The sequence below is a fragment of the Aptenodytes patagonicus genome, chromosome 5 (assembly GCF_965638725.1).
Source record: "Aptenodytes patagonicus chromosome 5, bAptPat1.pri.cur, whole genome shotgun sequence".
Classification (NCBI taxonomy): Eukaryota; Metazoa; Chordata; class Aves; order Sphenisciformes; family Spheniscidae; genus Aptenodytes; species Aptenodytes patagonicus.
The window spans coordinates 81,306,141-81,319,945 of NC_134953.1; the positions used below are offsets into that span (position 1 = coordinate 81,306,141).

The 13,805-nt window shown below is 44.1% G+C and overlaps 1 protein-coding gene across 1 annotated transcript in view; it reads left to right on the top strand.

Annotated features, from left to right (window-relative positions):
• Positions 1-454: 454 nt before the first annotated feature.
• Positions 455-13,805, top strand: part of EEIG2 (EEIG family member 2) — a 28,848-nt gene continuing 15,497 nt past the window's right edge. Inside the window, exon 1 of the mRNA XM_076337941.1 lies at positions 455-693. Coding sequence (XP_076194056.1) covers positions 455-693 — 239 coding nt within the window. The remainder of the gene's footprint in view (positions 694-13,805) is intronic.

A 13,805-nucleotide genomic window follows, 5' to 3' on the forward strand; every position in this document is an offset into this window, starting at 1 on the left:
GGTTTCCGCCCGCGGGGCGCGCCCCACCGCCCCGGCAGGGTCTCGGGGGGGGGGAGCTGCCGGGGGCGGCCTGCACAACCTCCGCTCCGCCGGCACCGCGGACACGTCCCTCCCCCGGCACCCTCCGCTGCGCCGGACAGCGGCGCGCCAAGTTCCCGGTCCCAAACACCCTCGCAACGGCACCGGCCAACTCCTTCGCGAAATGACACGCCGGCACCGAAGCCTTCGCACGGTAGCGGCCGGGGCTCGGCAGCGCCGGCGGACGGCTTCTGCCGGCCGCGCCCCGCCGCCAGCCGTTGCCGGCAGCGGGCGGAGCGGAGGCGGGCGGGTTTGAAAGGGAGGCGCCGGCTGCCATGTAAGCGCTGGCCGGGAGGCGCCGCGGCGGCCGGGGGCTGAGCTGGGAGCGGCCAGCGCTCCGGCCCAGCCCGGCGGTGCCGCCGCCCTCGCTCCGGGCATGGGAGCGGAGCGGGGCGGTCGGCGCGGAGGGGAGCTGCCGCGCGGCGCTGAGCGGGCGCGGGGGCGGCCTCCGGGGAGCCCCCGGCCCATGGCCTTCATCATGATGAAGAAGAAGAAGTTCAAGTTCCGCGTGGAGCTGGAGCTGGACGAGCTCTCCTCCGTGCCCTTCGTCAACGGCATCCTCTTCTGCAAGGTGCGGCTGCTGGACGGGGGCAGCTTCGGCGGGGAGTCCTCCCGGTAGGTGCCTCCGGGGCTCGCGAGCCGGGCGGCTGCCGGGGCGCCCGCTCCCCCGCAGGCAGCCCCGGCCCGGCCGCCCCTTTCCGACGGGCTCGGCTCGAGTCGGCGCCTCCGCAGAGCCGCGTCCCCCCCACCCCGAGAGCCAGGGCGGCCGGCCGCCTCCGCGGGTCCCCTCGGCAGCGCCCCGCACGGGGGCAAGGCCGGGGGCCTGGAGCTCGGCCGGCTCCCGCGGGGCAGCGGCCGTTGGCCGGGCGGGCGGGGGTCGGGGACCCGGGGGAGGGAGCGGCCGCGCCGCTGCCCCCCCCCCCCCGCGCCTGCCCCGGGGCTTCTGGCGGGTCCGGTCTCCAGCCGGGGCCAGCGCCGGCGGCTGCGGGCGTGCCGCTCGCCTTTCCCCTCGGGAAGGGACGCGGGCACGGTCGTTCAAAGCTCCCGTGGCACGGCTTGCCACCGGGCGGGCTGGCCGTCTTCTCATCCCGTCCGCGTTGCCATGCTGGATCATCCACGGCGATCGAATCGATGTGGGAGCGCTTGTAGACTCCTCGTCTGCGTGGCCGCTCGCTGCTTGAAGTCGTAACGCTTTAAAATAAATATTGAGGCTCTTAAACACTGAATAACAGGGGAGATGAATCCCTGAGTGGATGAGGGTTGTCCTAGAGAAACCGGTGCCTTGTGCCATAACGCCTCGAGCTATAAAGCCTGCGGATTGCACGGGTAACGGGAGGGGAAGAAATTTCTTGCCACCAAGTCTGAAGTCAGAGCTGTCCCCTGTGAACGCGAGTTCTGCGACCTTAATGGTTTATTCTGTTGGACGCTGGCTTTCTGTGTTTCGTGCTGTGGATGTTTACAAGGAGAGTTAACATAAACAGTTTCCTGGAGAAGCACTCTCTTATTCCTGTACATATTCAGCTCATATGCCTTACTGACTTTGTTCGTGCTTAATTCTGCGGTGCAAGTGCAGCTGTAGACAGGTGTCTTTTTTTTTTTTTCTTCTTCTTTTGTGCCTCAGCAAGAGAGCCATCGTCTGCTGTGACGGTGGCTCCCCGATCTGCTGGTGGTGATGGGTAAGCAGAGTGCAGGTGGGTTAATTTTTTCCGGGTACCAGGCAGGGGCAGAACCTTGTCAATAGGAAGGGTGTGCTGTGGCTTCAGGTCTGGGGAGGAGGAGGTGCCCTCTCATTGCACTTGTTCATGTTGTACGGGTTATTGTATTACTTTAATGTTGTTACGGAAAGGATTTACTGAAAAATGTCTCATAGAATTCTGGGAGCAGACAGAAACCAGTAACGAATCTATGAATATTCAGTTACTTTCTTATTAAAATACTGCTGTTCCAGAGCTTGCTAAATTATCTGCTTTTGATTCCGTAAATAGAATTAATCGGGGAGAATAAAGAGCATAAAAATGGAACTTTGGCCTAAAGCCTCCTTATTTAACCATTCCGTTATACTAGCATGGATAATTAAAGATTAATTTTTCTTCTGTAAGGTTGGAGGGTCTTCAACTCCGCAGTGCTCTGTTCTCATTTCATGTCTCTTCTTTTCCTCAACGTTTTTCTTGTGAGCCACTTCTTCATGAGTAATAGATGATGATGATAATCATGATTTCAGGCACTAATGTGCCATTACTGTCCTAATGCAGCCCTTGCTGCTTTGAAGTCATTTTCACAGGCTGACATACATCTTCTGGACAGTATCTCTATTTTAAAGGAGTTGATTTCAGCTGAGCTGATGTGATACATTATTGTGATCTTAGCCTTTTTTGCCTTGCCTGTTTATGATGCTGCAATTGCAAGCTTGAAAGCATACAGGCATATCTTTATGAACGTGAACAGTGTGTTAGAGTAAAATATGCGTGATAGGAGGTAGTACGTGTACGTAGGAAGTGTCAGTGGAAGCGTGACGATGTAAAGAATTGTGTTGAAGTATTGTGCTGGCGTCAAAGAAGCTTTGAAATTCTTCCATTTTCTTTTTCTTGGGGTATGGCTTAAAAATACGAACAGCAGTGAAACGTGTATCAAAGTCCCTGTGAGTGTAACTGGCCCATTCCTGCTGGATTGAGAAGCGCTGAGGTATGCTGGTAGGAAGGTAAAGAATTCCTCTGCAGTGATCCTTCAGTGCCAATTTAGGGAGTGCCTTTGCTCTTGGCTTAAGAATTAACAGACGGATTTTCACAGCAGTGATTCAGCAAGGGTCTGAATAAATAAGGAAGAAATTAAGTTAACATCAGAGTGGCAGCATTTCAAAAGTTGTCAGTTGCAAACTCTTTCTAATGGCCATCGTCTTCCAGTTGCGTGCGTTTCTTAGTTTCAGTGTGAGCTGGCAGTCGTATCCTTAAAGCAGTGATCTTCGTAGCGCTATAAAAGAAGTCTGAAGAACTCCATTGTGTTTCAGAAAGTAATATACGAACTCATCTCAAATACTGTGTAATATGTGGAAAAACTGACCGTGTCTTCTTAATAGCTTTTATTTTTGTTACTGACTGCGGTCTAGTAAACTATCGTTTTTGGGGGAGACGTTATTGAGAATTAAGTTCTCAAGTTGGTACTGATACAAACCAATACCCTGCTGCCTCTTGCCATAAATAAATAACAGGCAGTCGTATCAACAAGCTGTAAACCAGCCTAACGTTATGAGCATTTTCTTTCCAAAGCTTACTCACTGAGAAAGAAATGTCCCAAAAACACACGCTGGCAGCACTGGAATAAAGGCCTATACGTAGTGAGTTGTAACGAAAACAGACGCAAGCGGTCTTTTTTGCATCCCTGTGTGAATGATTAACGGCCTGATCCTGCAAGCGAGGTGGTACCTAGATCGTCCCCTGAACGATGAGGTGTGGGACAAAAAGAAGACAGATGAAAGTTTAAGCTACCGAAAAATATTTTTTTCACTTTACTGAGAAAGAGATACGTAAGAAATAGGTTATGAAGACACGGTCCGTGGTATTGGAGACTTGTTGTCAGTCCAAGTACGTTTCTGGCTGACACAGACTGTGCCTGAAGCGTATAGAAATTCTGTGACCAGATAAAACCAGCTTGTATAGTGCAGTACACCACGATCTGGTTTGTCTATAAATAGCAACCGTATTAACTGTTTACACATCACTCCGGTTTTTTGTGTTTGCACGTAGTTTTTTAGAACTCCAATTTGACAACTTCTATTTGAAACCTCCCTATGCATATTTGTGAATATTTCTGTAGAAAACGAAAATTCTGTATTATAATGCTAAATGCTTAATTACCTGACAAAATATTCAACTTTTTAAAGTAATCTGGTACTGTCAAATAATATTTTGATCAAAGGACACTGAACAGCCAAGTAGTAGCAGTGTTTAAACCTGAGGGGGGAACATCTGAGTGCCTGTGCCGGAACAGGACCCTGGAATTCTGGGGAGAATGAATGGGTTATGAGCTTTGACTCGACAACATGGAAAACCTCCAAGGGAGTTGTGGGAGGGGGGAGGTTTTGTGTGGTTGTTTTAGGAAACTGCCAATCCGCCATACAGTGTAATTCCACCCTCCCCTTTTTGGAATGGCTTTCTAATAGGACTTCTGGATCTTTACAACAGTCTTTTTAGATTTTATAACAAAGGGTGGATTTTCAGCAAAGAGACTGTGGATGTATGTGAAGTTACGCTAACAAACCTCATTTTCATTTAGAAAATGTTCTAGCTTAAGCCTGGCTTCCTATGTGGAAAGGTGTCTCTCCCCATTTCTGTTTTTCCCTGGGCCAATGATAATAGAGATCTCTCTTTGAACTTGGATATGTTAATACGTGATACTTGTGCAGATTCCAGGATATACACTGTCTGGTCATGAAATACTGTGCACATAATGTCTATTGCACCGTGAAAGGACAGAAGATCATTCCAGGGCAGAAATTACACCTATGAATACTTTGAACAGAAAAAATACTATTTTAAGGTATAGACTTGACTAAATACTAAGCATATTTATTCAAGGCTAGTCTAATGCAGACAAATATATTGAAAGTACAGGCTGTCTGCAACTGCCCTCATTTTAATAGGCTGAAGAAATAATTGATGGGCTCCTAGAGTAGATAACTGCTCATAGGCTGAGTTGTTGCTCAAGCAGCAGCAAAAGAACAGATGGGATATGAGGAAACCGAAGAAGTTTTGGAAAGTAAAGGATCTTCTTTCTCGAGGGTGTACTTTCAACACTGTACTGTATAGATTGAGGCTACAGTAGCTGTAAGCCTGGTAGTCACAGTTTTAGCTTGATTTCCACCCACACCCCACTCAAGGAAAGGACTTCTCAGTCGGTGCGTTCTTACGACTGCGGTCTTCGGTTTGGTCATATTCCCCTGCCTTTGAGATCTGATTTCTGACACTTCAGACTGCTGGTGTTTCTCTCTCCCTTCTTCTACAAAACCACATTCAAAACTAAGCAGCTGATTATCATCGGTATCTGTGTGACAGACAGATTAGGGGCGGCTGAGAACTGTAACTTTTTCATCAAAACATTTTATTCTCCAACAGATTCCAGGGAAGTTTTTTTTTTATGGACAGCACGTTCTTGAGTCCTGAGAGGCAGTCTCGGGGATGTTGCATTACTTGCATGAATATGTTCTTACTCCTAATAGATACAGGCGAGAGTATGTAATTGTCTTCTGTAGAAATTGATTTATCTTCCAGGTAAGAAGTACTTCTCACAGATGCTTAATATCTAAGCGATCTAAGTGATGCTTAGCTACCTCCTTCTCGACAGCCCAAAACTGCATCTGGGTTTTGTGACTCCAGCAAGTACATTTTCTGCCTCACTGGACTCTTCAAATTGCTTTTTAACCATGGTTTTCTCTGTTGCTGCTACTGCATCTGAAAGGGAAAATTTCTCCTGATAGTAACATAGCTTAACCAGCTTTCTGTTTTTAAACAAAATACTTGTTAGAAAAGCCTACCGGTGACATGGAATTACTGTCCCTATCGCTCTCACCTTCCTGCGTGATCTATGAATCCTGTTGACAGTCTTCACAGTTGGTAAGGGATAATGCCACTTCTAAGAGCTTTTCAGCTGTAACCAGATTTGCAGTTGGATAAACTGAAACAAAGTAAGTTTTCAAGTGCTGTGAGGCAAATCCGCGGTGGGATAAAAATCCTGGCTTCCAATTTTGTAGCTGCTCTTTTCAGATTCCCAAATGTCCACTTAGTGTTTTCTCAGTTGTGAGATTGTGGGTTGAAGAGCTTCCAGGCCCTGTCCTTCTGTAGAGAGGAAGAAGTAAGAAGGGGAAGTTCTCTACACAAATTATAACTTTTTTTTTTGTTAAATGTAGTTTCTTCGTACCTCTTCAGTCTTTCATTAATAGTTATAATAAACCGGGTTTAGTCAACAGACTTAGAGAATATGCTTGAGGAAGGTAACGGGATGTACAAGGATTGGTGTGGATATTCTGGACAGGGCTGAAGGGGAGGAAACGAAGGCTAAAATATTAACGGAAGAGTTCATGTATAAAGGTGGAAGAGTAACAGTGTGGAAATAAGAGGGATGAAGAAATCGAATCTCTGAAACAGATTGGAGGAAAATCAAAGGATTAATCAAAGGAGTAAAGAAAATAAAATCAGATCTGAAGCGTCATCTTTGGGCTACCATAGGAGATAAGAAAATGTACAGACCGCGTTTTGCATGGGATGTAACTGGTTATTGCAACTACGAAAAGGGCTCATTCTTGTGAGACTTTTGTTGCTGTAAGAGATACAGCAACAGCTGGCTTTTTAGGAAAAAGCTGAAAAGACATGCATGATGGGCATCTGTTAAAGGGGGGGGGGGAAGCTTTTATGCTTAATGTGTCTGCCTTGTGCGGGAGAATAGGCACTTTGGTTTAAAAGAGCTGGTGGTGGGGGGTTTCCCCCCCGACCCCAGCACAGTACATGGAGCACGGTAATTTGCTGTCATAAACTTGCCATTTGCAAGCACCGTAGCACCTGATTGCCTTCATATTTTAAGGACTATTTCTGTTCATGGAATAGTTTAGGGTGAGGGGAGTATTAGAGATCATGTAGTCCAGCTTCCTGCTCAGAGCAAGACTAACTTCAGTTAGATCAGGGAGCTCAGAGCTTTGTCCTGTCAACTTTAGAAAACCTGTAAGAACGGGGATTCTGGTCTCTGCAGACAACCTGCCCCTCTGCTTCACCGCTTTTATTGTGAACATTTTTTTCCCTTATTTTATTGGAATTTCTCTTGTTACTGCTTTTCCTTTCTCCACTCCCCACTAAGAAATGTCTGGCTCCATCTTCTCTCTAACTCAACAGAGATGGCTGAAGATAGCAATTAGATCTTCCTTCACTTCTTCTTCAGATTGTAAAAATCCCATGTTCCCAACTTCTCCTGCATCAGGTGCTTCATCCTCCTCATCCCTGACTCCAGACCCTCATCTCACACCCCCTGGACTTGCTTTGGTTTATCAGTGTCTTACTTCTACTGGGAGGGCCCCAAAAACGGGCACAGTGCTGCAGATACAGCCTCACAGATGTTCAACAGAGGGGAACAATCGCTTCCTTTGAACTGCTGGCTACAGTCTTGCTAATGCAGTTTGCCCTTCACAGTGCTAATTCACTTTACGTCTCTGCATTTGTCTGTAACCAGCAGTTTTTCATATGTAAAAGTATTCCAAAGCAGCTCTATTTCCATGTGATGATCAGCTTATACCGATTTTATAAGAAATACTTGACATGAAATGTTGCTAGTTAAAGATTTAACGTGTTTATTATGAGTAAAAACATGTGGAATAGAAAATGATTGCTCTGTTAAAGTTTTGCATGTACTAACAGCAAATTAACTGGGGAGTTGTGCACTGTAAACAAGTGGAGCTCTTCCTGCAGAGCCAGCTGTTTGCTGGTTTGCTTAGTGCTGAAATTTGTGAAACATTGAAGCTCTGTTTGTAAATGACTGGTTTTGTTGGGGTTTTTTTCAATGCTTAGGAAAAAATGTTTTTGTTGGAGAGAATGTATTTCTTATACGACTCAGGCATCGAGGAAACACAGAATATTAAAGGAAAAGTAAACTATTTCTTCCTGAATATAGGAAATAAATTGAATCTTTGCATAAGTTTATTACTACAGTGTATACTTTGGAGATCACGCTCTGAGCTCTAACTTCAAGAGACGCATCATTCTATATGAAGACTAAATTTAGCATTCTGGTTATTTGACAACTTAACTATTTAAAGTAGAGCTTGGTATTTGAGAAGTTATACTGAATATTTTTTGCTCCTTTGTAGCTCAACGTTCTTTAAAGATGATGAGGTTGGAATTGGTACATGCATGGGCAGCACGTGTTATGTGTATATTAAGTTACGGGTATTAGATGCATAGAATACATTTGAATAAAATTGGTTCTGGTGTTAGTGCTAGATCTCTTCTTATTTGCTGTAAAATACCTGTGTTAATTTCATATTTGTCTATTTGTGTTTGTTTCTACTCCCATTATCAACTTAGCAGTAAGGACTTCAGTTTAATTTGAAAGTGAAGGATCTCTCTGTCGGGTGATCTTGTTTATGTTTGTGTGTACACCGGAGATATTAAAAGAAAAGACGTGTAAACCATATTGTTGGACACTTCAGCTGTGTGGATCTAAACCAAACAAGGCTGCGTTTCTGTGTAGTAAGAGTAATTTTCTTCTGAGGATCTTAACGCTTTACAAATACCAAGCCGCTTGGCAGATCTTGGGAGGCTGGACAGCAGGGCACAATGTTTTGCTTGAAAGTGGACTGGTAAGACAGCCACTCAATCGCTCTGGGGGCCTGTTGCACGGGTACCTATGTCTTTCCCTCGACTGTGAGACTGCACAAATTTGAAATGGAAGTAGATTTTGGGTAAGAGGGGTGCAAGAGGGTATTCTTCTCTTGCATGCCAAACCATTATGTGTTCCCTAGTATAAATGAGAACTCTATATCCAACAATGCCTTCCTAATGCTAAAGATAGCCGAGGAAAGGTCAAATCTTACTGTAAAGTACCTGAACCACTGCGGACACTGGAAGTGTGGCTGACAAACTGTTAGATTATAGGCTAATGCCTTCATTCCTGTCTCTGGTGGGAATGACATTGGCATTCTTTGTTAGGTGCTCTGGCATTCTGCAGAAGAAAGATGTTTGGTTTTTTAGAGAGAGAGAGATGTATTAAAAAAGTATATATATATAAAATATATATATGAATGGGATATTGTTCCCATTTTAAAAGATTATTTCCTACACTAAAAATAACGGTGTTATTCCAATCTACTAAACACTATTTGTATCAGAAGGACAGAGCTAACTGTACTACGTTTATTCAGCCAAGGGTTGATCAAAGGAAGCTGTTAGGTTAGGTGATAAGTGCTTAATGCACACCCACAAACCAGCGCAGGAAACAAAGGCAGGGAGGGTGGGGGGCCTAAAATAATACCCACCCCAGCTACTCCCGGGCCTGTCACAGGAGCCATCAGCCCATCAAAGGCCCATCTACACAAGCCCAGGGACACAGAGGCAGGTGTGGAACTGAAATCGTGGACTTGGACAAGGGGACAGCCTGTCCGGGCCCCTCCCAGGGCTGTCCCAGGAGAGCCTCGGCCCCGCTGTCCGGGCAGGAAACCCATCGCATTGAGCCAACACTAAAGCACCTTTTGGACTAAAGGGAGTTGCTGCACAGCGCTATGAGACACGCCATGGGATGCAGGGGAAGAGGCTTATTATGGGATGTTTAGGGGAGGAACTAAAGGTGGAGGAAGGGATGAATTTAGGTGATTTGGGGAGGAACAACTGTGGGTAAAGTAGAGAGGTAAGGGGATCAAAAGGCCAGTTAGGCATAAATAGTTTGCTGGTTGGTACATTTGTCTGGCCATGCCCTGTTCCTAGTCAGCGCAGACTCTTGTATCTTCATATTAAACGACTTTCTAACTCTTTCCTGGGTGTAAGGGCTCTCTGTTCCGTGTGTATGGGGGGGGTCTGAGTGCCAGCAACTGGAGTCAAGACTCTTCATCAGAGGGCCCGGGTGTCTCTGGTGCCAGCAACAGGAGAGACCTGAGGGAGTGGATTTAAGTGCCAGCCACGGGAGCGGGACTGTGGGTCACAGGGGCCTGTGCGTCCGTCGTGCCAGCAACTGGTGTGAGTGAGAGTCTTCGTGCCAGCAACTGGCCTGGGATCGGGGGCCAGTGCACCCGTGTGCCTGGGTGCCAGCAACCGGAGAGGCCAGATGAGTGAAACTAAGTGCCAGCCACTGGGGTGGGACCAGGAGTCAGAGACCCGTGTGCCCGTGGTGCCAGCACCTGGAGCGCGTGCAGGTGTGCGAGTGCATAAATGCTATCAGGGATCAAGCCAGACTACCTGTTGAGTAGGTGGTATAGCCTGGGAGCCATATATATACATATATAGATATATATATATGGGTCTTGCTTGCAGACCTCTGTCCTGTTCAGCCAGAGAGGGGAGTGGGGTGAGGCTGTTGGTGCTGGCTGTCTCTGCCAGTGCTCTGTGTGTCTGTGATCTGTGTGTCCGGCTGTGTAAGTGTGGTGTGGGGGGGTGCTTACCGGGACTGCATCTTCAGCCTCGCTGCTGGTTGGATCTGGGGAGTGGAGCTGCAGCAGCCTCAATTCTCTTGCGCTGTCTCATCAACGTGATATATTTTCCCCTAAAAGAAGCAAGCAAAACTTAGGCAATATTGGAAAAGTTGCACTCGTTCAGAGATAACTCTTCTAAAGGCATTTTATTCACTGTACTTTGGACTTTAAGAACCTGGCCTCAACAATTCTTAGAAGTCCAAAGCAACCCTCCCATCAAACTACCAGCTTTAAAAAATAATAATTATAACAATAATATTCCCATTTATCTCGTGGAGTTGAAAACCCTATTTTTTCAAGGTATTTATAGTGAGCAGGTAACTCGTGTTCTGTACAAAAGCTGTCAGATGTCTAAGCAAACACCCCTTTCCTTAACATAAAGAACCGTACTGAGCCAATTGATTCCAAAAGTATTTCTAGAAGTAGTTTCATGTGAAAGTAGTCTGATATAAAGACTGAATGGCATCTTAAAACTGAAAACAAATGCTCACAATTTGTTGTCTCTTTGGTGACCAATGGTTCTAAAATAATTGCACTAGAAAAACAATCCGTTTAACATAATCATTGCCATATGGCTAAATGTCATAATTGGCTGTCTAGAATAATTCAGATAAAAACTTGAATAAACAATTTTCTAACTAATGGAACACAGTATTTTGGTAAATGCCCACAAGGAGTTTTGGCTTCTTTATTTCTAAGCCTCTCATGCTAAAGCTTTTCCATTTGGCAAGAAGGGATTTTTCCCATGACACTTAAGGTCCTTAAAAGTGATTTATTTTTGCAGTTGTGGCTAGTTGCTGAAACAAGCCATTATTCACATCCTTTATCCCTGTGGAAATGAACAAACTGTCTGCTGGTCACAAACACCTTCAAAAGAAAAAAAAAAGAGCCCATCACTTGTTAACAAATTAGGATGAGGGGTTGACTGGATTAGGATTTGTTGTTTGTTTTGTGTCAGTTTTCTTGTTGATTTTCTCTTTTGTGGGTCAGAAGAGAAAAACCAAGACTTTTATTCATCATTGTAAATGCCAATTGTGTACAGTACCTAAAACACATACAGAAAAAGACTTGTCTAGAGCTGAAATCTCTCATTTGAAATTTAGTCAATGTGAAATTGTCCCTCTAAAGAAAAAACACTTAATTTGTTAAATTGATGGTAACTTAAACTATACTTTGGAATCAGTTTATCTTAAAATATCTGTCTATTCAGTTTATTCTTGGTTAGGTCTTACTGACAGCATTCGTTAAGTTACACCAAAGCACGACAACCTAGTATGTATTTGAATGCATCTTAGTAACTAAGATATATTTTGATTCATAAAACAACTGTTTTTGCTTTGCATGTGGTGAAGTGACTGTGAGGCTCATAGGAAGCTGACTCATAACGGAAAGCTTTCTCCAGCGTGCCCTGTTGCACAGGCACAGTTGCCAAGGAGTTATCTGGGTTCATTTCCATAGTAACCAATCAATATAACTCTTCATTTTCTAAAGGCCTTGCACTTGAACTACGAATCTCAGAAACTTAGACACTGCTCTTAAAAGTTGAATGTTCTGATTATTTGACTTGTTCTTTTCCGCATGAGAGGAATAACTTGCTGATGCTTTTCTTCACACAAAAATTACCTTCATTAAAATATGTTAAATGTATAATGGCATTAGAAGAACTGTTTGGGGAGAGGGGGGTTGGTTGGGGTTTTTTTGCACATTAGGTACAAACGTTTCAAATATCTTGGTTTCTAAAACAACGTGCAAGTGAAAGAAACTAATGACACTTTTTTGAGGTCCTTAAGAGGAGGAAGGGGTATTCCTGGTTTTACCTGATTTTATTTTTATAAGAATTAGAGCATCAATATCTATAACTGAGGCATTTTTATTGTAACTTTTAATTTCTTGTTTCTAAGAGAACTTAAAAACCTGATCATCCTATTTAATGTTTATTAAATTATTTGCCTGAATAAATCCTGACCTGTGGATTGAGTCTTCCAAAAGCGTAGTGTTTTTGTGCTATCTTCCTTACTTAAACAATGATATAGTAGTATTGGTTTGTTGAAATAAATTCAAGATCCTTAAAGGTTTTAAGGACACTTACATTTATCAAGCAGATGTTACTTACATCTATCTTGTATTTACAAGCAAAAATACTACATTTAACAGTCACTAAACTATCTTTTACTATAATGTTAGTGATATCTGGAATAGCATATAACCGTACAATGCAAAGCTGCTTTGACTGTAGTTTGCCACAGAGGTGGAAAGCTGGTCTGAAAAGCAGAAACATAACCTGAACCATAATACTGAGCTGTACAAAGATTTTGGTACATTATTTTGACCTTATGAGTTTACAGACACATCCAGAAAATCACAGGCATTATTTGTAGGAAAAAGTATTATTAATAACTGGAAATGTTACAGATGTAAAAAGACTCCAAGAACTCAGTGAAATGACAAATAGGAGAAGCGATTCCGTTACTGGTAGTCCCAACGGTACCCTGGGTGATGAGGGAAGGGTGGTGAGGGTGATGCCAACCATCCTACTCGTATGATGAGCAGATGCTATGAGGAGGGATGACAAGTGAACGCTTTCAGTCTTGTAGCATTGTTTTATAGCCTTGTAATGAATAGCAGAACATCTACATTGCTTCTAGTTTCCAAAAGGACTCTTGAGGCTGGATTGTTTTGCAGGTATTATTGGGTGCATAGTAATGTGCAAATGCAGGCTCCCTGTGGATTCATGGCCATAGCTGATATGCCTTGATCTGAGACTAGAGATAGAGCTTAAGTCAAAGGATTGTTAAGAGTTCTTGCTTTTTGAAACTTAATAAAGGTTTGTATAATTGTATGCATTTTAGTATTGATTAGATATTTCCGGTAAGGTTTAATTTCAGTAACTCTTTGAAGTCCAGTAGAACAGACAGCCGGCTACGACAATCACTTTGTTTAGGCGACAGCATTTGTAATTATCCTCTTAATGTAGAGGGTTTTTTATTATAGTGGTGTGTTAAAACTGAGATCCGTACGCTGTGCTGAAACTACATATAAAACCTGATTCTGGGATTTTTTGTGTCCACGCGTTTGGATTTTTTTGGAAGGAATACTACCAGTGTGCCAAAATGTGATGGTTTTAGTGAAAGAAAATCCTGACCAACCATATCCCTTAGTTAATCTGCATTCAAGTACACCTTCCTGTTCAATCTTTTCAGCCTAACAAGCTCCTGAAAGTTAGGGCAGCTACCAGCAGGGTTGAGGGCGTGAGCAAGTCTATTGTCTTTCAGTATCAACGCAGGCCTCTTGCTTCTGGTGCTCACAAGCGGACGTTGGTATTGTTTCATAAGAGCTTCTAGCGTTCTCAATCTATCCTGACAGAAGGATCAGAGTACTACAGTGAATTTAATGACTTAAGATAGTGACATAAATATCCCTTCTCTATCTGAAGCAAAAATTCGTAGCTATACAGCTCGTGAAAAAGGTAAAACTGATTTTTATGTGGTGGTGTTTTTAAGAGAGAAGAGGGTCTTTTATTTTTTCGTTTTTAGGATAAGCTCAAAATGGTACTTAGGAAAAAAAGAACTTT